A 26,583-nucleotide genomic window follows, 5' to 3' on the forward strand; every position below is an offset into this window, starting at 1 on the left:
GCTCCAGTAAGGACGTGGTACGTGTTCTCTAACCGGCGGTTTGCCGCCAAATGGCACTGTAGGATAAACGGTTATGACCCGGGGCCCTCTGAACCGAGTGGTTTTGCCGCCAAATGGCACCACGAAATACCGGTTATGGCCAGCGCCGATACGCTCCTTATTGGCATCAAATCCTTGAGATATAAATCAATAGGATATAATTGATAGGGCACAAAGCCCTCTATAAGCTAAGGTGGATTCAAATTTGTCCCCTTAGGCAAATACCCACCCCAGGTCTACAAGGTACCCTTGGACGAAGCAACCCATGGCTGCCGACAAGGATCCTTCTGTCAGGTTGGGTCGACTACCTCCTCTGACTAAGTAGACCAGGGACCACGATGGCCCGGGACGACGGAACCATGAGATCTTGATCGGGCCCATCATCCATTCCCCCACCATCCGCTTTAAGTGAAAGATGGTGAAATCTCATTCTAAATATCAAACTCTTCCCAAATTCCCAAACTCTTCAAACTTTCAATCTCAAACCCATTGCTGCTACTATATGCCAGATACACGTATTTCTATACATATCTGATTGACGACTAGCCTTAATCGAAAGTTCTCTCTCGTGATCGGGAGGGATAGTTAACTATAGGGGCTTGCGCCTATAGGAAACCAGAACTCAGATCATAAAGTCCTCGTAAATGAGGGCGAAATCTCTGGGTAGTGTCTTATCTACAAACCCATCTGCCTTCCAAAATTTACCTCGGAACTTATTCAGTTAAAACTCCCTCGCCGAAATAAAAAAGAAATCGCGCGGCGGGGAGGCCGGGGCCGAATTTTTGGATCCCACAATAGATTATGCCATATCATATAATTTGTGCATGTCTTATGTCATATTACGTTTTATTATATAAAATTTTTCATTTACATATATCATATCATAATTATGCAAGCCAGGACATCTGACTCATGTGGTGTTTTTCTTGTATGAGTCATATCATGTCCTATAGGCCAAACCTACAATATTCTATCATATCAATTATCAATATTATCAATTATAAGTCAAGTGGCTTCATGTAGGAGTCATCACTCTCCATCATTCATATAATATAGTCAAGTTTTCTTAATGCCTCCCATTTCATTAAGATTATACCAAAAACTTTATTTAAATGAAAGTCCGTCGGCCCACCCTCCTGTATAGGGTAACATGTCTTTTGCTAATTTGAATCAATCAAATCTCTAGCCAACCTTTCTTGCAGATACACACATGTCATATCATATATTTATTATTTGTAATAGATGCAAATCATGTATCATGTATATATCCAATGCAATTAGCATGTAGATCATTTTAGTATTTTGAATTGGAGTAGGTATATTATGTATACCTATTAGTATGCATGACTTATCAATGTACTTATCTTTGAATGCATGTCATGTCAGATGGATTGTATTAGATGCATGCCATATCAGACCTAATGAGATCGATGTAATAATTCTAAATTATTTCTAGCAAGCCTTTATTTTATTATTTTAGGTAAAATGTCATATATGTAAAATTAATCGGTGAAATTTCATTATGATCATATCAAAATGTTATGAATAAATGTATCTACAATATATCAAAAGTTACATGGTGAGGGTTTGATATATCGAAAGATAATGCATTTTTATTAAATTTAAGTGAGAAAAACTTAGAAATCAAAATCATTGAAAAAAAAGGTATGATTAAGATCATCTACTATGATTAGAACAACTTTACTAACTGGGAGAATAGATGAAAATGCCTTGAAGCCAACTTTCTCTCTCCTCCTCCCTCTCCCTACTCTCCTCTCCTTCCCGGGCCCTTGCTAAGGCATGCGAAGAATGGGTCGGGGGAATGGGTTTGGTGCTAAATAGAAATTGTTGATTTAAATATTTAAAAACAACAATTTCAGTGACCTTTTACCACAATGCCGCAACGCTTGCCCAAACATTAGTAGGCTAGAGAAGCCAGCACCGCAACGCCCAGTTCTCCAGCTCCGCTACACTTACCAACCTAGAACCTTCCAAGCAAAGAGATAAGCACTGTTGCGCTTGCCATATCAGCACTATAATGCTCTTATACATGATTTTTTGAAATGCAAGAATTTCAATATGATTATATTGGATCATTAACGGGTCATTAGCAAATCATTATCTTAATGCAAACGAGGGTTATTACAATATGAGCTCATGAGCACTTTAGGAGTCCAAAAGAGTTGATGTATCCTATGAGTCATAGGATGCAACTCTAAGTGTAGTTATTATACTTTCATCATCTGTGTACTGCAATATGAGGAAGCAGAAAAAAGACTGACATTTTGGCAATTGGTTAGGTTACAAAACAAAGAATGCACATGTTGAAGTGAAGACTATCAGAGATGATTAGGCGCATTTATCTCATATTGCATGATGTTAGTGCTAGGTCATACCATTTCTATATTCAAAGTGAGGAGTGATATAGGACCCCTCAGTGTAACCAACTACTCCAACAACACAAATCGTTAGAGAATGCACATTTATATCCAATGATCCAGTATTGCAAGATCCAAGGTATGCCATAACGTTTATGACTCATGATGCCTAGCCTGGTCAAATATAGGTCCATGTTTTAATCTTATCATTGCCCCCAAGATATATGACCGTTATCCCTTCATCTTGAATGCCTGTGTCATTCCTCTCACATCTACCCGCTTGAGGCCTAATTGTGCCATTGGGGATTCAAACCATGGCTTGTGCTTTATTTTTTCTTTCAACTAATCAGACGCAGAATCTTGCTTCATTCTTGAAGACATTCCGACATTCCTTCCTTTACTTGGCATGTTCACTTTGTTATCCAGGATGATTATCGGCTAGTGGGAGAGTGTCTCTCTGGACAAATATATGACTCGAGTCCTACAGATTTTACTTCTGAAATTGGATCTCGGTTTGTTCTTCATCCATCTATTCTAAGACTTTCTCATCCTCCAAGGGTGTTGATGTGGATGGCAAAAGGTTTTGCATCTGGTTTGGATGCTCTCTTTATTAACAGATTTGAAGCTGATCGTGCTGAATATTGGCAGACTTTGTATTCCTCAGTGGTAAGGCAACCTTCTATTTTGTTTAGCATTTATAGACTATGGTTCTGTCGTTTGCCTGTAATCTATATTTATCTGCCATGGTCTCAGTGCATGGGTCCTTTCCTGATTCTTTGTTCTGAAGATGATGAGTTGGTTCCGTACAAAATTTCTTGGGGTTTTGCAAAACGTCTACAAGAGCTTGGAGGTGATGTCAGCCTCGTAAAATGGAGCAGCTCTCCTCATGTTGGTGAGTTTTTATTAACTTTCCTACATATTTTTGTCTTAATAGTGTGTTCGATGTCTTGTTCAACCAGAAGTACGTTAGGTAAGTTTCGTAATAGGACTTTGATTATTTTAATACAGTATGAGGGACAGAATGCATGAATGCTCACTGTTCAATGTTCGTTTTGCTTTTGATTATTTCTTTTTTGTCGATTCATAGGATCAAGTATTGTTAGAAATTAAAGGAATGGTGGATGAAGTCTTCTTTGCTTTCATAAGCCACGGTTTTTTCAAGAGATTTAAAAAAAAAAAAACCAATAAATGAAATGTGTATAGCATGAAGGTATTAAAAGAAATGTTTGTTGAAAAAGAAGAAATTAAAATGCATCATCAAATATAACTTAATAACAAAGAAGGCAATGCCATTCTGATGGAAGAGGAAAACTGCAAAGTCCTTATCTACAACATATTTCTTGAAGTCCAGTCATTTTTGTAGAACGTGTATATATATATATATATATATATATATATATATATATATGCAACAACAATAAGCCTTTATCCCACTATGTGGTGTACATAAATATTTTTTCTCCATTGTGTTCTGTTAAGAGTCAGATTCTCATCTAAATCTAATAATTAATGATCTTTTTTATTTTTTTTTTATTTTAAAGCAAGGTGGGTTAAATCCAACTCAAGGTTATCCACTTATCCCAACCCGTTTATATATATGTATATGCGCGTGCACACATATATATTATCTTTGCTATCCTATTTTGAATTTATCACTGAACTATGAATACAGAAAAATAACTAACCCTAATGCCTCCATTGTTGACCTTTTTTATATCTCATACATGTTCATTAATTATTATAATTTATATCAGGTAGTTGTAAAGAAATTAGTTTCTATTACATGATTTTATGCACTTGTTAGTTGTATTACCTTCTACCTTCTAGAGCTCATTTTATGCTCATCTGTGGATTGTTCGACTATGAATATTTCTCGTATTAGTTGTTGTTAGTGAAGAGTCCTGTAAACTAGTTGATATGCATAGGAAAGAATTATTGTTTCATGGATCTTTGGTTTGATTTCTTGAGAAGATCATGATAAGTATGTTAAACACAAAAAGGATCATGATTACCAAGACCATGATGATCTCCATATCTCTCTAAATTTCAACAAACTTCAATAAATATTAACTTACTCCCTAATATAGGACTAATGACTCTTCAAGTTGTCCCGAAATCGTATCGATGACTCGACATGGGCCATGTATTATATATGGGTTGACCCTGATCTGATCTGAAAGTCATTTCAACTTTATCCGGGATGGAGTCAACTCATTTAAAACCTGACCCGATGATAAACTCATTACTAGGCTTCCCTATAGCATCATCACGTTTGGACCTACACCTTCATGCATGCACATGATCGAGTCCACCACAACCAAGCAAGAGAGTGAAGCGATTTTTTTCCCTCTCTCTCTCCTTTCTTTTTTTCCTCTGTTTCTCTCTCTTCTTTTCAGTTATTTTTTTAAATCGGCCAGCCTTACCCCATGACAGAAGCATTATAAAAAAAATCCACATTCACCCATAAATTTTCTTGTTTTAAATTTTGCAGATCTTGTTTGGTGAAATTTGAGCTCCATCACAATTACCTCATAGAAGTCTTATAAAGTATCAAAAAAGCACATACGAGCGTATGTAAGGGGGGAATTTGGTTGTAGGTGAGGGTGTGGACTTTAAAAGCTTGTGCACCTCCATGTGTTTGTTTGCTTATCTTGTTGCTCCTGCCCACATGTGCATGCATAGAAGCGCACAAGCATACACTGCACCATACTCGTCCTCCCGCAGCCTCTATAATTGGAATGAAACACAAAGCTTGGTGAGTGTTGTTATTTAGTGAAAACATGCAAGAACTAATTTAAACAATCACAGTTGTAGGTATACAGTATAGGTCACAAGAAAAACCGTTAACAAGGCAAAGTAATTTCGTTTAACCACCAATTTTTACAATTGATTGACTAATGGATCAAATTAGAGAGAGTCGCCTTAGATGGTTTGGTCACATTAAATGGAGGCCTTCTGATGACCCGGTTAGGAAAGTTGAGGTTTTAGATTTGACTTATGTTAATAAAGGTAGATGTAGACCTAAAAACACTTGGTTAGAAAATATCAGAAATGATCTTTCTTTATTAGATTCAAATGAGAATTTGACTTTTAACAGGATAATGACGAAAAAGGCTTGATGTTGTTGTTGCTTGACTAATGGAACCAAACTAAAAAGATGTTTAAGGACATCCATGATGTAATTGAGCTAAAATTATTTCATTTTTTCAAGGAAGACTTGCAGTGAATGTTCAAATCCTTTTGGTTCTGGTCTCTTTTGTAGCTCATTACAGATACCATAGAGCTGAATATACAGCTGCTGTGACCGATTTGCTTGCCAAGGCATCTCTTAAATTTTCCAGAATGCGGCAACACCATCAAACTTCTTGTAAGAAGGCATCAGATTCGGTGTGCAATTCCCACGTTGCAGCTGTTAGCTCCTGTGAGAGCCTCAAAAGGTACGCTGCTCCCATCAGCGCAAGTGACCATTTCTTACTACCAAGCTCAATGGAGTTTGATGAAACCAGAGATGGAGGGTCATTGATTGATGTGTATAAGGGAGAGCTTTTCCAGCTTCCAAGCATCAAAACCCATGGGGTACTTAGCCAGATTCTTTTTGATGTATGTGTCCCAAAGAACATTGAAGATTGGGACATAAAACCAGTCTCATCCTTGATCAAGAACCATGTTTTTTCTACTGCGATGCATGGACCTTTCAACCCAGTTAAATGCATCAAACGTTCCAAGTTGTAGAATTTTCATATAAAATATTAATCAGTTAAAGGTCAGTCTTTTGCATTCTCTGATTGGTGTCATGAGCTTTTAGAATTGAAACATCTAACATAACTTCTTAAATGTACGTGTTTGTTTATGCTACCTCGGCAACATTTCATAGAAACACAATCGCTCAAACTTCTACTGTCTTGTAATGGGAAAATTATTAGGTGCGGAGATCGGGCGTAGTGGTATGTCCAGACATCCACTTAAAATTTGACACGTGGAGTGCATTTTGGTTGCACTTTTTTGTGTGTTTTACCTGGGCTTTAGTTGAGCTTTAACTGTTCTTTTGTTGTGCTTTTTTGCTGCACTTTGGCTATGCTTTGGCTGCGCTTTTGGTGCGCAGGACTTAAAGTTCCGCGGACACATTAAATATATAAAATAAAAAATAAATCCAATTGAATATTCGCATGTTCACTCCACATGTCAACATTTTATTAGAGTACGAACGTACTTCTACGTCTGGTGTCCGCACCTAATAATTTCTCCTTGTAATGTTGGGAATAGCTTTCTATAATGTTTCCATATGTACCATAATGCCATGAATAGACTTGAATATCGTCTTTGAATATTGTCTTTTAAGTATTCTTTCTATAATGTTTCCCTAGCCTGCGACACATACCTGAATGATGGACTAATATGAAGATCGTATATCTTCCCCTTTGCATTTGCACTGCTGGAAAAGGAACAATAGTGTATTGAATGCAATGTGAAGTAAAAATAGTGTTTTGGAAATTTTTATATGTTGTTCAGTTAAGTTCACTATAAATATAGGATTTTGTTTATTTATTATGTTTAGTTGAAGGAAATGCAAAGTAAAATAGCAGTGCATCTGAAATAATAGTTGATTAGAGGTAGTTGATGTCAAGAGCAACGGTGGGAAATTGTGGCTGCCGAGTGGTGGTGGTTGACTAACATCACTTTTACCAAGCTGGATATTTGGGATTCGCTTAAAATGGGTGAATTCCACATACACATAAAATGAACTAAAGAGTAATTTTTAAATGTACTCCTAAAAACCATTGAATTTGAAATGTGGTCGTTCAAATCTCCAAATTTCTAAAACCTCTATGCTTACTTTACACTTAGGCTTCGTTTGGGATGGCTTTTTTATTGCTTCTTGAAATAGCTTTTTAGTAAAAAGCTGCTTCAAGAAGCAGTAAAAAAGCTGTCCCAAATGAAGGCTTAGAATGTAGCCCAAACAAACAACCCTAAAAATCAGTTCAATGTATTTTGAATTCACATAATTTGGGTGAGTTTCAAATACATTGCTTGTGTTTAGTGCGATTAGCCATATATGTTGCCTCCCACTATTGCCCGTTACCACTGTTGTTGGTGGACCCTTGATGTTGGCTGTTGCCAACCATCACCAATTCCTTGTAGAGCAGGCAGATTCCTATCACTAGTGTTGGGGATGAGGAAGAGTAAATCACACAACGAAATAAACGAGAAAGTGAAAGCAACGGCAATAAAATGATACTAGGATTTAATGTGGAGAAACTTGAAGTCGGGAAAAAATCACGAAACCATACCACACCACACCAAAAAATTTATAATGAAAATTGGAAAAAAAATAAGTATATATCTCTCATCTCTCACTCTCTCACTCTCTCACTCTTTCATTGTTTCTCTTCTTTTGCACCATTATCTCTTACAAAACACATAAGAAAGTCAAGTAAATAGCACAAAGGGACGCCACCCTAAAAAAAACGAGAATTGTAACACCAGTTTGGAGCTATGTAGCGCTCAAACCTCTAATCCCAATTTGTTTGACGACGTTGCGGTGCTCAAACCCGTAGGCTGCAGAGTCAAATCTAGAGCTCTATGGCGCTTCGCTCTGTCATTTTTTCTTGCAAACTTGTAGCATCGGGGCGCTCAAGAACACATTGCTGGGGTGCTTGGGTACGCAGTGTCAAGACGCTTGGGTATGTAGCATCGAGCGCTCAAGTATATTGACTCGAAGAAATTTTTTTCCCTTATGTAAAGCACTCGAACCTAAGCAGGCGGAGGATCCCCACGCCTCCCTAACAACCCAATTGATCATCACAATCAGATTTCACACAGAACTATAAACTAGCATTTTTGTTGTCATCCAGTTTAACACTAAAATTTAGCTTCAAACCAAGCATAAAAAAGTGAAATTCTGCATTTATAATGTATAATGTAATTAACCAAACAATTTTTTTTTTTTGGAAAAAAATAACCAAATAACTCAATAAAATCCAAAAATATTTCAATAAGCTGCATTTATTTTACACTGTTTCTTGTACTTTGCATCCTTTTTTTTCAGCAAAATAGACAGCTGAATAGTGTTCTGAAACATAAAATAAAACAAAATTTTATTTCAACTAATATCATAAACAACAAAGATTAAAATAAAATTTGAAGAAAATTTAAAAAATTAAGCAAAAGGCAAAAAAAAAAAAATAAATAAATAAATAAAAGTTACAAGTGGCAGCTGAATAATACGTCAAAAATCACTCATTCTTGAGAATTTCAGATCTTTTGTATGCAAACAAATTAATAAATGAACAGAGAAGAAAACAAATAATTAATTAAAATAATCCGACATTAACAGATGATTAAAATAATGCAATGAAGCCTTGCTGCAGAAACAAATGCCTCTTTTGCTCGAGACAAGCCACACAGAATGCTCCATCACAATGTTTTTATTTATTTATTTAATATTTAGATCAATTAAGACAAACTCATACACACATTATAGTAATAACCCTATCAAAAAGTCTATGGCACTTGAAACCAAAAACAAGATTCAGAAAGTAAAATTTTTTTTGGCGAATTTGCATAAATATACTAAAATTTTTATATATTTACACATATATGCACTTAAATTTTATATTTATTTATAACACTTAGGTTTTGTTTGGGATGACTTTCTTACTGGTTCTTAAAGTAGCTTTTTAGTAATAAAAAACTGCTTTAAAAATAATAAGAAAATTATCTCAAATGAAGCCTTAATCTCTAAATCATAAATATTAACTTGTTTATAGTTTTGTAATTATGAAAGTAATTCCCCCTATTTTCTTAAGAAAATTTATTTAAGGAAAATCATATCATTAAATATTTTGATAATGATTTCTCAAAGTTAAATTAATAATTTTCTAATTAACATTTTAATTTCGTTTATAGATAATTACATCAAATTTAAACATGCCATATGCAAGAGCATGATCAAATTTGTCGGTATATTATTGATATATTCTCAAAAAAATTACCTTGATCGAGCACGAATCTTGAGGCAAAATCGAGCCGGAAATTTCAAGAATTAAATCCGGGAGCATCTAAACTCTGATTTCATCAAACTTATAGTCAGACTGAGCGTCTCGGAAATACGAACCCAACAACACCAAATTCAACTCAATCCGAGCTCAAATGAGTCCAAATCAAGGACCCGAAGTGCTGTTCGAAAGTTTGTACCACAATTTGAGTCGACAAACAGTCTCCGAACTTAACCAGCTTATAGTTGAATCGAGCGGCTCGATGAGACGAATCCAACGAGCCCAAGATCGCTGAATTCTGACATCATTAAGACCTTCAAATGTCTGATGAACGGTGCACGATCAAAGGATTCAATATCAGCCGTCCATTCGACCACTTCTTATTTGCCCATGATCTCACATCTATTTACAAGCTATGCCACTCCAAGAAATCTATAAATAGATGAGAGGGGATCCAAGCAAGAAGAAGAGAAGAAGGAGAGAAGTAGAGAAGAATAGGAGGGAATAACTCCTTGACCACTACCGGAGTTCTGCCCGACGCCCGAGTGATGCCAGAATTTTGCCGAACGCCTGAGTAACGCCGGAATTTTGCCAAACTTCCAAGTAACACCGAAATTCCACCCAAGTGACTCCATAATTCTATCTGACGCCAAATTCAGCCTGACGCCCAAGTGACGCCGGAACTCTCCTCGACATTGTAACTGACTTTCAACCCTAAAGAGATTCATTGTAATCCGATCGTCCTAAATTTTAAGGACGAGTCAGCTTCTTGTATTTCAAGCAAACACTAGTGGAATTTTTTTAACTGGGCGTGGCCCCGTGGTTTTCCCCCTTTTAGGCTTTTCCACGTAAAAACCTTGATGTTTCTTTTTCTGTTCTGTTTGTGTCCTGGATATCCGTACAATACTAAGACGAAAATTTTTTAACTTTATCGACGAGTATATTCTAGCCCGCAACAATTATAATATTAACGGAAAATTAGTCTCTATATTAGCTGCCCAAACATAAGAGAATATTTTTTTTTTTGTGTGGTCATCAATCAGATAAAAATAGTTAATTGCATAAATATTAAATTGTATATACTGAGTCTACTAACAGATAAAAATTAATAATTATGATGCATGCAATATGAGTCAAGCCATGCTTAATTATTATTAAAGGAAGTTTGTGCATTAAATCCATCGATGGTTAGGCATGCTTACCATTTGGCTAGTTTTTTGCATGAATAATGATATGAACAAAAATAATAATTGAAATAAAAAAATATTTTTAAAAAATTGAATAATATTTTGATTTAGTTTAAGTGGTTGTTTGATTTGACGTGAAAGAGGTGTAAAGTATTTCAAATGCAAGGATTTTGAAAATATTATTTTTGATTTGAAGTAAGATAAATGCAGAGTATAATTTTGATGTATTTGAAAACTATTAGATTTGAGCTATTTCTAAATATATCGTAACTTCTTTACAATGCCACTGGCTACCGGTAACGGCCGCTGCCGCCATTGTTGGCCACAGCCACCCTCGCCATAGCTATAATTGACACCGTCGCTACCCATCACGATCACCTTTGGCCCCTACTTGTAGCTCGCATTTCGGTGGTCATGGATATAAAAATAAATAAAAAAAATACAATTTTAATTTCACTTGTAGATTTAAAAATAAAATCAAATTCTTTCTTATTTATTTTAAATTGATTTGACTTATGTTTAATGTGAATATTTTGTTTTTACTTTTAGATAGTTTATAGAGACCTCATCAACTAACTGGCCCTTCAACTTTTATTTATTTTTTATTTTTTTTAATAAAATTAACTAATATATTTCATTTTGAAATTATACTTATATGGACTGGGAATGAGCCTAGCTCGCCTTAGTAGATTTCGACTTCTTTTAGGATAACTTTCTTACTGTTTTCTAAAGTAACTTTTTAGTATGAATTTTTTTGTACTAAAAAGTTGCTTTAGAAAGAAATATAAAAGCTATCTCAAACAAAACCTTAAGCTAATCTAATGGTATAAAAATTGGACGGTTCTCCTGACTAGATTCCGCACATAATAATCTTTCAAAACCAGTTATATTATGTACATTGAACCACAAGGACAAGTAAAATCAAACTTAAAAGAAAAACAAAAGATGAATGGTTTGGATTCAAAAAGCCACAAAGAGCTCCCATTGGAAATTGAGGTAATCATCCAAGATCAGAGAGATTATTCTGTTCGGATACTAGACACAACTTATCATCCAGAGGCGAATCAGATGCACTCACGTCATCCAGTATCGAGCAGTACTGAACTCGGTACCAACCCGCGGTACCGAGTAGGGGGTGACGTGGCGCATTTTCATTGGGCTCTGGACAGCATTCGACATCCCACAGAATAATTCATCCAAGATTAGATCAACCCGGTTGCCGGGCAAAATAGCCATCCAATGGTAAATAAGTATTTCATTCGAAAACAGTAGATCCAGCAAGCAAGATCAGAGCAAAAACATAGCAGATCAAGAGAAAGGAACCATGGTTGCCAATATAGAACAACTGCCATCCAGCGTTGAGGTGAGAGCATAATAGCCTCATCACCGTCCAGTAAAGACCAAAAACAAGTAAGAACCAATTTCAGCACATGAGTTACATAAAATACAAGAGTTATGCACCATAATATTCCTTATAGTTAGAGCATCCACAGTTTTAATCCCATCCATAAAAACAAGCCAAGAGTGAATGGAAAACCGAAGAGAATATTTTTTGTGCCATATATGCATGTGAATGCCACTCCACCATTTCAAGATTGTAGAAGCTTAAAGCCCATAAGTGCTTAAAAGAAGGCTTAGAGACGAGCTATTATTCTGTGCGGACACCGGACGGGAAACCGTTCGGTTAAGCACTTGATAGCGAGCGATATATTTTTAGAATGATGCGGCATATTTTTATTGGTATCCGGACGTCCTCCGGACTTCGCACAGAATAATACCCATCCATAAAATGACAATATCTATAATTGATCTAATAGAAATGGAGGAGAGAAGAAGGGAGGGAAGCAGGGAGATTCCAGGAGCCGTTTGAGGTGATATTCGACACAGTGAGTCTTTTAAATGGAGCAATCACAGTGTTAAGAATCCTCTCATGGGATTCAATAGAGGCCCCATTCAACTAAGAAATTTTTTTTATAGAGAATGTGTATATTTCTATATTCAACCAAAAAGTTCCAAAAAGGTGCAAGTTGCTATTATGAGTCATCTTAAAAGAAAAATGATTAGAAATATTCTTATCCTTATATATATTTTGGGACATTTAGGCCAATCAAGATAAATTCATACGCACACATCACATACACAAGATTCAAATCCTAAACCTTTTTATTGATAGCCAAACTGTGAAACCTCTTAAGTAAAAAGAAACTAAATTCTTAAATATCGAGGTGCCTTTTGATGCAATGGTTGAAATTTCATTAAGAAGCTCTAGAAATCTTAGGATGGGTGACCTCCTGGGATGTTACATCAACACGACAAAATCGAGAGGCCCAAGGGCCAAAACGAACAATATCTCGATAGTTTAGAATTTGGGCTGTTACAAATGGTATCAGAGCAATTCACCATCTGAAAGATGGGAACTAATTGCCATATAAGACAATGTGCTATGCAATGGGAACTATATCTTGAACCCAATATGGGACAAAGTGCTACGTGACATGAATCACCACTTGAATTTGTAGGAGTCACCTCTACAATCCTATCTGCTATGTGGATTATTCTGAGATAAAGATGCTGACGTGGATGCCAGCTACTTAAGTGAGAGGATTGTGAAACTCTTTAAGTAAAAAAAATAAATTAAACTCTTAAACATTGACGCCTTTTGATGTGATGGTTATAATTTTATTAAAAAACTTCACAATCCCGGAAAAATTTTGAGATGGGTGACCTTCTAAGAAATTACACGAACATGATAAAATTGTGAGGCCCTCGAACTAAAATAGATAATATCTGAATAATTAAAAATTTGAATGTTTACACAGCTCTCAAACAACTCACGAAGATGAGCTGAGTTTTATTGCTATATTTAATATTTGATGAACTTATAAATATGGAAGGAATCCAAGGACATTTTAATATTTTATCAGTTAAATTAGCTCATGCGCTCCCCTCCGCTTCTCTTATTGTTTCAGTCTCCGTCTTCGGAATCTCCACAATTGCATGCCGGCATTGAATCCGAGTCAGCGTGGCTGCTGAAGGATTCCTTATGATTTCCGTTTCGCATACAAAATGACTTCGGCTCCGAGCCTCCCAACGAGGCAATCCAGATCACTTGGCTTCTGCGATTGATCGATCTGGCTGTCTGAGGACAGACACGGGTAAGGTTTCGGCGATGTCTTCGATGGTGGGAACCGGTGCTGGCCAAGCCGGAAGCGCTGAAGGTGATTGGATGATGCCGCCACTCTCGGTGCTCCTCAAGCGGGAGCTGACTAGCGAGAAGATCGGTAAGCCCGATATCCTTCATGGTCTGGCCAGCCGGAGCAAGAAGGGCGAGGACTTAACTTTTCTCAAGACCGAGTGCCAGCGGGTTCCCGGAAATGGCGCCACCACCTTCTCCGTCTTCGCGGTACCGGCCAAATCTCCTCTCACAGTCTCACTCTCACTCTCATTTTTCGATTATTTATACTGAATTTTTGGATAATAATTAGAACATATGAGCTGACGTTTTGACCAAAAACCAGTTAAGCTCTTAAGAGAAATGAGAGGGAAATATATGTTGCTGTAATAATCAGCGATGATGAATTTCATAGATTCATTTGGGAATGTATGGTGCAGACCCTAGGTATTGACTGTTGACCGTGTTGATGGTTAGTTTGGGTTGCTGGTTTTACTTCTTCGCGTGTCTTTATCCATGGTGTGTGAACAAGGGTTTTTGTTATGTAGCATTACTAGTGAGGAAGTTACCGTCATTGATGTTGACTGATAACCAGCGAACGCGCTACGTAGAATTTAGGTGATTAGATCGGTTTGTATGTTGATAGCTGGATTGATGGTGTTTATCTAATGCAAAAGGTTTAATTAAGATGCTTCTAAAATTAAGTTTTTTCTTAAGCTTTGAGTCGGAAGTGGTTTAATGCCTTTTTTATTAATTTCGATTCTGCTTTTGCTTGAATGCCTCTTGGGCATCCTTTTTGTCTTCTGCTATTCAATCTGATCTATTTTACATGATAGATGGTAGCTGGAGCAGATTGATCAAAAGGTTATCTGCCGATTGCATGCACTCAATTATGGCATCTTGAATGTTTTTTGTAAACACATCCATAACCAATACAAATGGTACAAACTTATTGCTAATCATTCATATAATCATGCTCTATTCGGAATTGGTCTCTCCATGGCTAATAAACTTACCATACCTCAGACTTATTTTTTGATCATATACTTATTAAGATGAATGGAAATTATATAAATATCCTTTCTTTATTTTTTGTATATTTTAACACTGAATGGAAATTAATTCTTATCGTATTGTTATGATTTTCCTCAGCCTATATTTCTTTAATTTGATTTCCCTTTAATTATTAGAATCCTTAACATCTTTATTTTTAAATATTGGTACCAAAATATTTCTTTTTTTTCACCATTTGACCTACCATTCACCCTTATTGCTATAATTTCTCCCTGACACACCCAATTGTGCAATTCTCTATAGAGATTGATCTAGATCTAAAGCTTTAGGTTTGAGTCTTCTTAAGAGCTAACTTACTTTTACTTTGTTGGATCAATCTAATAGTCTAACTCACAATTTTGTTCATAACGCTCTTCTAAAAATATTTCTTCCTTAAATATCTCATTTATTAATTCTTCAAAATAATATTTCCGTCTTTCCTTATTGTCTTTATTTTTAACTAAAATTATATTATCTTTGTTGCGGACTAGAATATACGCGGCGATAGATTTATGATCCTACGTTTTAGCGTTGCACGAATATCCAGCTCACACACAGAGAACACAAGATTTTTACGTGAAAAATCCTGGAAATGAAAATAACGGCGACCACCCTTTCTCACCTTCAAGAATGCATGGAGGAACCTGAGTGGAACTTCGGGTTTGAGTACGACAATCAAGGAAGAGTTAACATCCTTAAATCCCCATTCTTTGACGTAGGCTTTGATTTCGACGACACCGTCGAAGAATATTTGGATCGGATTCTACCAACACTAGTGGATTCAATCGACGACCACTTTTCCGTCTACACGTGGATCATTAAAGGTCGTCCTCTCGTGCTACCTCCACATTCGGCGCCTTCCTCTCCTTCCCTACGGATCTACGGCATTGTCGCCCTCGGAGTGGTTTTCATCACTTGTGTGGTTATTCTTCTTCCAACGAACCTAGAAGTAGTGAATGAGCGTAGCCTCAAGGTGAGACAATCGCTTTGTTAACCGCCGAATTCTAATTGGCTTTTCATTTGCTTTACTATTTATTACTGTCGTTATTTTAGAGAACTTGCTAATTTAGGTGTAAACTCTTGCCTAAGCGTAGTCGAATTCTAAGATCTTTGAGAATGCTTCAATTGTGAACAACATTAAGATTGAAATTTCATTATTTGAACAAGATTTTATTAATTTTTTAAATCTAATTCCTGGTTTCACATCACATGCTCTATTCGGAATTGGTCTCTCCATGGCTAATAAACTTACCATACCTCAGACATATTTTTTGATCATATACTTATTAAGATGAATGGAAATTATATAAAGATCCTTTCTTTATTTTTTGTATATTTTAACACTGAATGGAAATTAATTCTTATCGTATTGCTATGATTTTCCTCAGCCTATATTTCTTTAATTTGATTTCCCTTTAATTATTAGAATCCTTAACATCTTTATTTTTAAATATTGGTGCCAAAATATTTCTTTTTTTCACCATTTGACCTACCATTCACCCTTATTGCTATAATTTCTCCCTGACACACCCAATTATGCAATTCTCAATAGAGATTAATCTAGATCTAAAGCTTTAGGTTTGAGTCTTCTTAAGAGCTAACTTACTTTTACTTTGTTGGATCAATCTAATAGTCTAACTCACAATTTTGTTCATAACGCTCTTCTAAAAATATTTCTTCCTTAAATATCTCATTTATTAATTCTTCAAAATAATATTTCCGTCTTTCCTTATTGTCTTTATTTTTAACTAAAATTATATTATCTTTGTTGCGGACTAGAATATACGCGGCGATGGATATGATCCTACGTCTTAGCATTGCACGAATATCCAGCTCACACATAGAGAACACAAGATTTTTACGTGGAAAATCCTGGAAATGAAAAAAACCATGAGGCCTGACCCTGTTGAAAATGATTCCACTAGAATTTGAGTAGGTTATAGTGGGCTGACTCGCCCATGAGAGTGATCAGATTACAAATATCAACCGTAATGTTGAAGTCAAGGGTAAATGAAAGTCCGACGTCACTTGATGGTCTGGTGGAACTTCGGAGTCACTTGGTGATCTGGCAGAATTCTAGCATCACGTGGAAGTTCGAGCGTCGGTTAGTAGAACACTGGTGTCCGTAGGTTCATCGAAAGAACTCCGGGCATTAGGTGATAGTCCAGCGGAATTTAGGGCGTCAAGCGGTGGTCTGACAGAACTCAGGGCCTCAGACAGCGGTCCAGTGGAACTCTGGTATTAGGTGGTGGTCCGACAGAACTCCGGGCGTCAAGAGGTGGTCTGGTGGAGCTTAAGACGTAAGGTGGTGGTTCGGCGGAGCTCATGGCGTCAAGCGGTGGTTTGGCGGAGCTCAAGACATCAGGTGGTGGTCCGACAGAGCTCAAGGCTTCAAACGGTGGTCAGGCGGAGCTTAGAATGTCAGGTGGTGGTTCGGCGGAGCTCAAGGTCTCAAGTGGTGGTCCGACGGAGCTCAGTGCCTCAAGTTGTGGTCCGACGGAGCTGAGGGCTTCAAGTGGTGGTCCAACGGAACTCAGGGTATCAGGTGGTGATCTGGCGGAACTCCAGGAGTCAGGTGGTGGTCCGGCGGAGCTCAGGGCCTCAAGTGGTGGTCCAACGGAACACCAGGTGGTGGTCGAGGAGGCAAGTAGGCAAGAGAAATCTCCGATCTCTCTCTTTTCTCCTTAGGCTTAGGGGCCCACTTTCAAGAGGAAGGAGGGGTCTATTTATAGATTTCCTAGAGTGCCATGGCCTGTAAATAGGAGGAAGATCAAGGGTAAATGGGGAGTGGTTTGGATGAACGGCCGATATTGAATCCCTTGATCGTGGATCGTTCGCTAGACATTAGTGATGTTGGAATTCTATGATCTCGGGCTCATTGGATTTGTCTCGTCGAGCCGCTCGATTCGACTGTAAGCATGTCGCGTTTGGAAACCGTTTGATAATCCAAATTGTTGTTCGAACCTTCCAACAGCGCATCGGGCCCTTGATTTGGACCCATTTGGGCTAGGATTGAGTCGAATTTGGTGTTGTTGGGTTCGTATTTCCTAGAAGTTCAGTTCGACTATAATTTTGCTGAGATTGGAGTTCGGATGGCCCCAATTTTAATTTTGGAAGTTTACAACTTGATTTTGCCTCGAGATTTGTGCCCAATCAAACAAATTTTTTGATGATGTATCAATCTTCATCTTGAACACATTTAATTTGTTCAAGGTCCTTAGATGTTCTGTTTTTTTCTTAGCTCTTTTATAAATATATATTTCTCCTTCCCTGGTAACTAAATTCCAACTTTTTTTTGCTTGCTGCTTTCATATTGCAAGCCTCAGTTGTTAAAAACAAAATTCTTTTCCTTAATATCCTTATTGTATCTCCTCGTTCAACTGCAAGATTCCTTATGTATGGTGTTTTTTGGGTCTCCCTTAAACTGGTATGGCAACCTTCTTAATGCATTAGTCATCCTATTCTAGATTAACTTTCGTTCATAGGAGTTCAATTTGTCTCTTTACAATCCTTTCAATAATTTCTCATTTATTCCCAGTGAAAGAAATCATTTTGTATAATTTGGTAGCTTTGCTTTGAAAAGTAACTAAGTACTCTTTTGTTTTCTTAAAATGTATTTGTTATTGTAGGATCATATTCAATATAAATTAACTATAGCTTCTCCTCTTTTCATCACAAATATTACAACATTTTATATGTCCATTTAATTCATCACAAATAATTCTTTTGTTTTTCAAGCAATAGGACATTGGACGTGCTCATGGTTTGATTAACAATGCATGATTTTAATCAATGGTTGAACCAACCTTCTTATTTGATTGAGAAGGAGAGATGCTCTGAAGACCTAGCTCACATTGTGTGGATACTTTGGTCCACCTCATCTCATAATTAATTTAACCTCGTACTTCTCAGTAGATCATCCATTCTATGATTCACCATTGTGAGAATGCATAAATGTGGGGTTCTCAATGAAACTCCACTCATCACACTAAAAAATGCCTCATATATATGCATCTATTATTTTGCTTATATTGCATTATAATTTTTTCTCCCTTTTCAATGTAAGATTCTATTAATTTCCATTCCATTTTCTTCTTGAAGCTTACCAGCTTAGAAGCTTACCAAGAGCCACCTCATATTGCGCATTCTGGTTGGTCTCCACGCCCTCTTCAAATCATCTTTTTTGGATTTAGGATGTTACATGCCTACCATGTTTTGCTTGGTTCATCTCTGAATCACCTATTATATTGGTGGAGAGCTCTGATACCAATTGAATGAACCTTACTCACCTTGCAAAATATTGTCCGTTTTGGCCTAACCTATCTCATGGTAGGTTGACCCTATGTTTTTTTTTGTGCTACTTTCTAGAGGTTCACCCATCCTAGGAGTACTCCATCATAAACATATTTAATTGTGGAGTTTCTAACAAAACTCTACCATTATACCAAAAGATATCTCACATATTTTGGATTTATCCCTCATATTCTCAAACTCTGCTATCTTAGAAATCTACCAAGAGCTGCTCTTTATTTGGACTTCTACTCTGGTGATCACTCCTTGCTCCTTTCGGATTTGGGATGTCACAGTTGTGCACATCACATGCTTTGCAAAACAATGATGAAGCATGCACTTCCACCTATTTGACAGTGCTGTATGATTTAAGCCCACGTTTTTTTGCTGATGTGGAACTTTATCACTCCGTTCTGCACCATACTTAATATGATAAGTTATGGCATACCACATAGGGTGAGCATTTGAAAGCCAAACAATACAACTTCAGTACACCAACATCTCTTATTTATCCACAAACTCAGATCCTGCAGTATAGTGATCCTCCTCCAATTATTCTGTGCGGACGTCGAATGCAGCTTAACGTTCGGAGACCAACCAGAATGCACCATCAGTAGTACCGAGCCGGGTACCGAGCGGTATCGAGCCGGGTACCAAGTAGCATCGAGCCCGATACCAAGCAGGGGGTGACGTGGCGATTCTGGTTGGTCTCTGGATGACATTTGGTGTCCACACATAATGATTTCTGGTTTGCTTGAGGCATGGCTGAAAACAAACCGAGGTAGCATGTAAGCTGTGTACTGGCTCTAAATTCTTACCATTTTATAATTCTTGTGCAAAACACATAAAAGAACATTGGCAAAAGAACATCTTTTTTTCCTCTGTCATATGTGGGCTATTAAATCAATGGAAAAAACGTCCCTATTGATTGGCACATTGATAAACTGCTTCCTTATCCTTTTGCAAAGAAATCATATAATATCAGCTATATCAATTGTAATGTGAAATGTATCCGATTTCTACACCGTTTAATTATGCTTAGAATGGAATCAATCTGTATTATTTGCCAATGTTTTACACTCTCAAGTAGCCCAACGTCTCTGCTATCTTATTGCTCTTGGTATAGTCGAGTCTAGTACTTGTTTGACTAAGCTTATACTTTTATGAACAGTGGTTTATAGCAGCTGTTTTATCGGCGTAGTATGGTTGTCCACATTTTTCCAATATATCATAATTTTAGAGGTTTTGATTACATGTGGAGCTGGCCATAAACATTTCATTCACGCAACTTATATGTTGAATTGTAGTATAGAAATGAGTCTAGTTATAGCGTGAAGTAGTTATGTTTAGTTTAGCCCTACAAAAAGTCACTGAATCATAATGAAATGTTGTTTGATTAATTAGCATCTTTTTTCCTTACTGCAAGTACAGGCATGTGTAAGTTACAACAGTGTACTGTAGCATTCATATAACTAATTCTTTCTGACTTTTGCATGATGTAATTCGTACACGTTCCACTGTCAACATTTACAATCATTTTGCATTTGCCTTCTGCAGCTATTTGATGGTCACAATGGATTAGCAGCTGCAATATATGCTAAGGAGAACCTCTTAAACAATATTTTGTGTGCCATTCCTTCAGGTCTTACTAGAGATGAATGGTTAGCAGCTCTACCTCGAGCTTTAGTTGCAGGCTTTGTCAAAACAGATAAAGATTTTCAAGATAAAGGTATGACTATTGGAAATTCAAACCTTTACCAAGCGGTTTCTTGAGTACAAGAATATGCATTAAAGATTTTGTTTACGTTGTGAGTCTTTTTTTTAAGCACGTCTTCGCCTCTTAAAACATGTGTATATTTGAACTATGCTAATACGCTGCCTACAGCATATGGAGATGTCAACTGTTCAATGGATTATGCCTATATGACAAGAATGTTGTTGGGGAAGTAAACCACGATGCGAAACAAACAAGAAAAGAAAATACAGCGAAAACGAAAAAAAAAAAAAAACATCAGGATTTAATGTGGAACAACCCGAAATCAGGAAAAAATCCTGGAGCCACACCATGCCAAGAAATTCACTTTGAAAAATTAGGAGAAATCGTATAAATATCTTCTCTCACTCTCTCCTTATCTCTCTTCACTCACTTACTCCGTTCTCTGCACAAAATGGATAAATAGACACTTAAAACTACCTAAGGGATATAACCCTTCAAGTCAAACATGAAAAATGAGAAGGAAATTGTCCAACTTGACTCGCAATGCCATGACGTTCCACTCTCTATCTCTAGTATGAATGACAAGACCGTGGTTTGGAGCTTCGTAGCGCTTCACTCTTTGTCTATGTCGAACCAGACTATACAATGTCGTAGTGCTCTGGTATACAACGCTACAACGCTCGGGTACGATTGTGCGTAAAACTGTTGAACGGATTTTGCACCTGAACTCAAATAGGGGAGGGCTCCTACAACCCCCCAACGAGTTTGACCAACAAAATTTGTGGTCCGAAGTAACAGTACAACCCAATTGATCAGTACAATTATATTCCACGCAGAACTAACAAATGTCAATATAGTGTTTCTGATAGATGCACTTGTTGATTTGGCCCTAATATGACACTCTTCCATGAGTGGAAATTGTGCTATGTTTAGTTGGGATTAACCGTTATATTTTGTATTGCAAATATAAGAGCTGTCTTCTTGAAGATGGAAGGGACCTAATTTAATACCTCCTTTAAAAAAAAAAAATCTTGTAAGTCCATGCAGAAATACATGAATGACTTATTTTTTTTATTTGATAATAATTAAAACTCCAAGTGATTATCAAAATGCTATTTCTGAAATTATTTTCTTTTACTTTACCAGCTGAACCTTCAGGAACGACAGTTACATTTGTGATTATAGATGGGTGGGCGGTAACAGTAGCATCAGTAGGTGATTCACGCTGTATTCTTGAATCTGCTGATGGTTCACTTTACCTTTTGTCAGCAGATCACAGGCTGGATGAAAATAAAGAGGAGTGAGTTGACTTCTATTTTATAAATTTTGTTTTGGTAAGAGCTTCTACTGAAACCTGTAGTGTATGTTCTTACAGGGTCGAACGTGTTACTGCAAGTGGGGGTGAGGTTGGAAGACTATATCTTGCCTGTGGGGCAGAGGTGTGCATGTATTCTTATGACAGTAAATCTTCATCCTCGATAAAAAAAAAACTAAGTTTTGCATTTACGGTTGTTTATCTTATCACCCGGCAGTTATTAGTCAATGAAAATGTGCTAATTTTTTTTCCTAACCTGTTCTGGGATTGTGTTATATGATTGTGATGATTATGCATTAAAATTTAAGGTTGAATAGTGGTATCTTCTTGGTGGGGTGCTTTTATTGAAATGTCTTGATGAAATGAAAAGCAGTGCGTCCCACTAACAGGAGTGGGGTTTGTGTGTGCCGTTGGGGTTGAAGTTGTATGTTCTTGGTGAGGTGCTTTTATAGAAAATACATTGATGAAATAAAAATAGCCCAACCCACAAACAGGGGTGGGCTATGTATGCGTTTGGGAGCTTGAAGGTGTGGTTAATGTCAAATAAATTCTCAAACTAAAGTTTCTTTAAGAGAGCTCTATGGATTGCCCTAGCTGTGGTGATTAGGTAGACTGAACATTTTTTCTTATGAAATTGGGGGTTTTTCTCGACCAGTTTTTCTATTAAAGAAGGGGAAGAAGTTCATTGATTGTTTGAAGTACAAAACAAAAGCTGAAGTCCCATATCAAACTTTGTTAGGTGATTTGTTTGTAAATTATTAAACAAGCAATATGCTGAACAAGCTGGGAGCGGCCTACTATTATTATTATACTTAGTTAATACCTGAATATAAAAAAAATTACTTTTGCGTCGTTTGTTTAGGTGATAATGGAAGCCGCTTCTTTTTCATGAACACAATTTCACCAATTAATTCTACATATTGCATTTTCTAGTAGGGCAAAAATTAAGATATACAAGTATAAAACTTAAGAGTTTTTGCCAACCAACTTTAATTGTGAGTTTAATGGTAATTGGGTTGAAGGAAGGTGATTATTGTGACCATTTAGGTTAAGCCTGGTAAATTTTGTTTCCAAATCTCTGACTTGGCAAAAATAAAAGCCCCATGACGCTTCCTCTTTCATTTTGTTCTGACTACAAGGGGTAGCGTTGGTTGATTATTAATGGCAAGTATTTAATAGCTGTAATGCCAGCTGCAGGGACTGGAAATATTAGTGGATTACACATGCTGACTTATAAGCCATTTTTCATCATTTTCCTTAAAAGTAGGATCCAGCTCATAGTAGCTTCTGAACCTGTTTTATTATTGACTATCAATTTTATTGCTACTGATCTAATGAAATGTGTTTCCAGATTGGACCTCTCAGGTGTTGGCCTGGTGGCTTGTGTCTCTCAAGGTCGATTGGTGACGTGGATGTTGGTGAATTCATTATTCCTATTCCCCACGTGAAGCAAGTGAAGGTGAGCGACTCATCAGTTTCATCAATTTCATGATTAATTTTTGGATTAATTTTATTATAAGATATTTCAAAATGTATACTTGAGGTATGAAACAAAGAGTTATCTATTGAGTTTCATGTTACAACACAATATTTGAGGAGGCTTTAACAGTAGAATTCCAATAGAATTTTGACAACTATAAAGAGTTTTTGTAATATTCCGTTCTCCGACTTAATAATAGAATTTGGATGCTGCGATACCTTGTAAAGATAGATATAACTTTGCATATCAAATTTTGATAATTCTCTATTTATGAATAAATTTTCTAATACTTTTAATGTTGACAATCTGTCAGGTAGAGTTCATCCACTTGTCATTTCAGCTATAGTTAATCATTGTCTTTCAGCATGTACCTTTATGTTTGATATTGACATGTTCATCTCTGATTGTATGATATTTTTGCAGCTATCAAATGCTGGAGGCCGACTTATCATCTCTAGTGATGGTGTGTGGGATGTTTTGACTTTTGAATCAGCTCTGAATTGTTCTCGTGGACATCCAGCGGATATTGCTGCTAACAAAATTGTTACGGTATTAAATAGTAACCCTTTTCTATTATTTAGGATTATCAAAATGTTCTGTCACATCGTAATACATTTTTTTGTCATTAAGTTGAACAAAAAGTTCTTGTTTCTGCCAATCAAATGGTCACCTTTTGCTTGCAGGAAGCTGTGCTGGTAAAGGGACTTAGGGATGATACAACATGTATAGTGGTTGATTTATTGCCGCCAGAAAATATCTCTCCTTTTGTTTCCCAACCAAAGAAGAAAGGGATGAGGGTCTTAAAGAATATGTTCCACAAAAAGCCATATGATTCACCATCTCACCTTTTTGTAAGAAACTACTTTGGACCGTATGCAGTGGAAGAATTATTTGAAGATGGTTCTGCAGTACTTGCTCAAAGGTACATTCTATATGAAATATATTGATACCAGATCTTTCGCTTGAAGTTGTGTGTAGCTGTGCCATTTACGACCAAAAGCATCAAAACCTATTTTATCTTCATGTTGACCTCTAACCACCGACCGGACCCAATCACGCACGTTCCCACTACCCCACTACTCACGTAACTTCTCCACGATCTCGCAACCACTCATGTACAAACTTCCAGCTTGCTCGTCTCTAATTGGCACGAAGGAATTTCGAAAATCCCAAGCATGCAAACTCTCTTGCTCTCTTAGAACCAAACTTCAGAGCTGAAGCCCCAAGCGCTCCCGATCCTCCTACCGCGCTAACAACGCGACTGTCCATCCGCTCCCAGTCGCACGCTCGGCTAGCCTCCTACAGCACCTCAGCTGCTCAATCCTTCCGGCCCATGTTGCATCAATATAGATACAACGACACGGATACGACACAATACGGATACAACACGATATGGAGATATGACACATCAATTCTTAGTTGTTTTTTAATTTTTTAAATGGCCAGTTAAAGCCATGAATAGATTTGCTTTTCTCAGAAGAGAAGTAAAATTCTTTTGCGAAGATTATAAGTCGATGTTAGGGGAAAACATAGAGTTGTGGTTATTATGCATACTATAGGAGTGTAAAGAAAATTATCAAATTAAAATTTTATTTATGCCATGATGATGGAACTTAAGAGCGAGGGTTATTAATCTTTTTAAAAAAATAGATTTATTATTGTACCTACAGTTAGTGAATACTGTTGGAAGGATAAGGCGTTGTTGACCTCTAAGTGTTAACCCAGCAGGAACAAAAAAAAAAAAATCAAATCAAAATACCTGTAAGCCATCGGGTCCACGAATCCTGCCGAGGTTACGCTGAGTCGGCGCCGCTTGCGTCGCGTCTCCGCAATTCCTGCATGAATCCCGCTCTCGATCGTCGCTCTTCGACGTCTTTAAAGGCGAACCGAGCGGACATCTCTCGGCTGCTCTTCCACACTCGGTTCCACTCGCGATTCCATTCTCCGCTCTCTGCTTCTCCCTTCGCATGCTTCTCGGCTAGACCCCGATCTCCAAGTGCCGAGCTCCTTCCCCCCATCTCCGGCGTCCCTTCCCTATCGGATCGAAGGTTCCGACCTTTTGATCGGAACCAGCGACGGGAGTCGCTCACTGTGACGTTAACTTTCTCCCTTTCACACGACTTCTTCGGCCAAATCCCGAGAGAGAGAGGAAAAGAGAAAGATACCAAGTTCTTACCTCACTCACATCCGAGTTCCTCCCGTCGATCCTCTCCAACCGCTCCTTGGCTGTCCGACTTCACTCGCTCCTTCGACGGCTTCCGTTCCTATCGAATCGGAAGTCTGACATTTTGATCAGAAGCCATACGGGAGCTCGTCCCTCCTCCGCCCCCTTTGCTTGTGCCGATCATTTACACAAGCCGAGAAAGAGAGAGAGAAGGAGAGAGAGGCCGATCCATCCTACTTTGTCCGATCGGAAGCAACGAACTGAGAACTCGTTTGCTGTGTAGGTAACGCTCTCCCATTCGCACTCTTCTTCGGCCAGATGCCGAATTAAAGAGATGAACGAGGGGTTTTAACTCTCTCTCAGATTTGAACAGGATTTGGAATAAATCCTGCTTAAATTCTATTTTAATTTTGCCTTAATTTAGTTTAAATCATGTGCAAATTTTATTCATTAAATATTAATTATAATTATTTACAATTATTTGTTATTAATTATAAATGATTATAAATTAGTTATCATCAAATTATAATTAATTATTATTAAATATAATTAATTGTAATTAATTATGATTAATTGAGTGTTAATCATAATTTATTATAATTATTTATTTTAATATTAATTAATTAGCATTAATGATAATTAAGTGTTATTATTTATGATTAATTTCAATTAATTTTTCATTAATTATAATTAATAAAACATGAATGAAGTAAGAAAATGCTTTCCCCCCACTCTCCTTCCTCGATGTCCGTGTCGGACCGGCAAACCACCTAAGCACGCCTTTCTGTATCAC

At 37.1% G+C, this 26,583-nt stretch overlaps 2 protein-coding genes across 2 annotated transcripts in view; both read left to right on the top strand.

Moving 5' to 3' along the window:
• The window catches only part of LOC110114405, an 18,978-nt gene extending 12,588 nt beyond the window's left edge, over positions 1-6,390 (top strand). The window contains exons 5-7 of the mRNA XM_020847271.2: positions 2,844-3,083; positions 3,171-3,309; positions 5,680-6,390. Of these exons, the coding sequence (XP_020702930.1) occupies positions 2,844-3,083; positions 3,171-3,309; positions 5,680-6,149 (849 nt within the window). The 3' untranslated portion in view covers positions 6,150-6,390. The remainder of the gene's footprint in view (positions 1-2,843; positions 3,084-3,170; positions 3,310-5,679) is intronic.
• Positions 6,391-13,496: 7,106 nt separating this feature from the next.
• The window catches only part of LOC110114396 (probable protein phosphatase 2C 12), a 14,762-nt gene continuing 1,675 nt past the window's right edge, over positions 13,497-26,583 (top strand). Inside the window, exons 1-7 of the mRNA XM_020847260.2 lie at positions 13,497-14,002; positions 20,672-20,843; positions 21,978-22,131; positions 22,207-22,270; positions 23,498-23,605; positions 24,050-24,175; positions 24,310-24,548. Of these exons, the coding sequence (XP_020702919.1) occupies positions 13,769-14,002; positions 20,672-20,843; positions 21,978-22,131; positions 22,207-22,270; positions 23,498-23,605; positions 24,050-24,175; positions 24,310-24,548 (1,097 nt within the window). The 5' untranslated portion in view covers positions 13,497-13,768. The remainder of the gene's footprint in view (positions 14,003-20,671; positions 20,844-21,977; positions 22,132-22,206; positions 22,271-23,497; positions 23,606-24,049; positions 24,176-24,309; positions 24,549-26,583) is intronic.

Source organism: Dendrobium catenatum, unplaced genomic scaffold, assembly GCF_001605985.2.
Source record: "Dendrobium catenatum unplaced genomic scaffold, ASM160598v2 fragScaff_scaffold_1308, whole genome shotgun sequence".
Lineage (NCBI taxonomy): Eukaryota > Viridiplantae > Streptophyta > Magnoliopsida > Asparagales > Orchidaceae > Dendrobium > Dendrobium catenatum.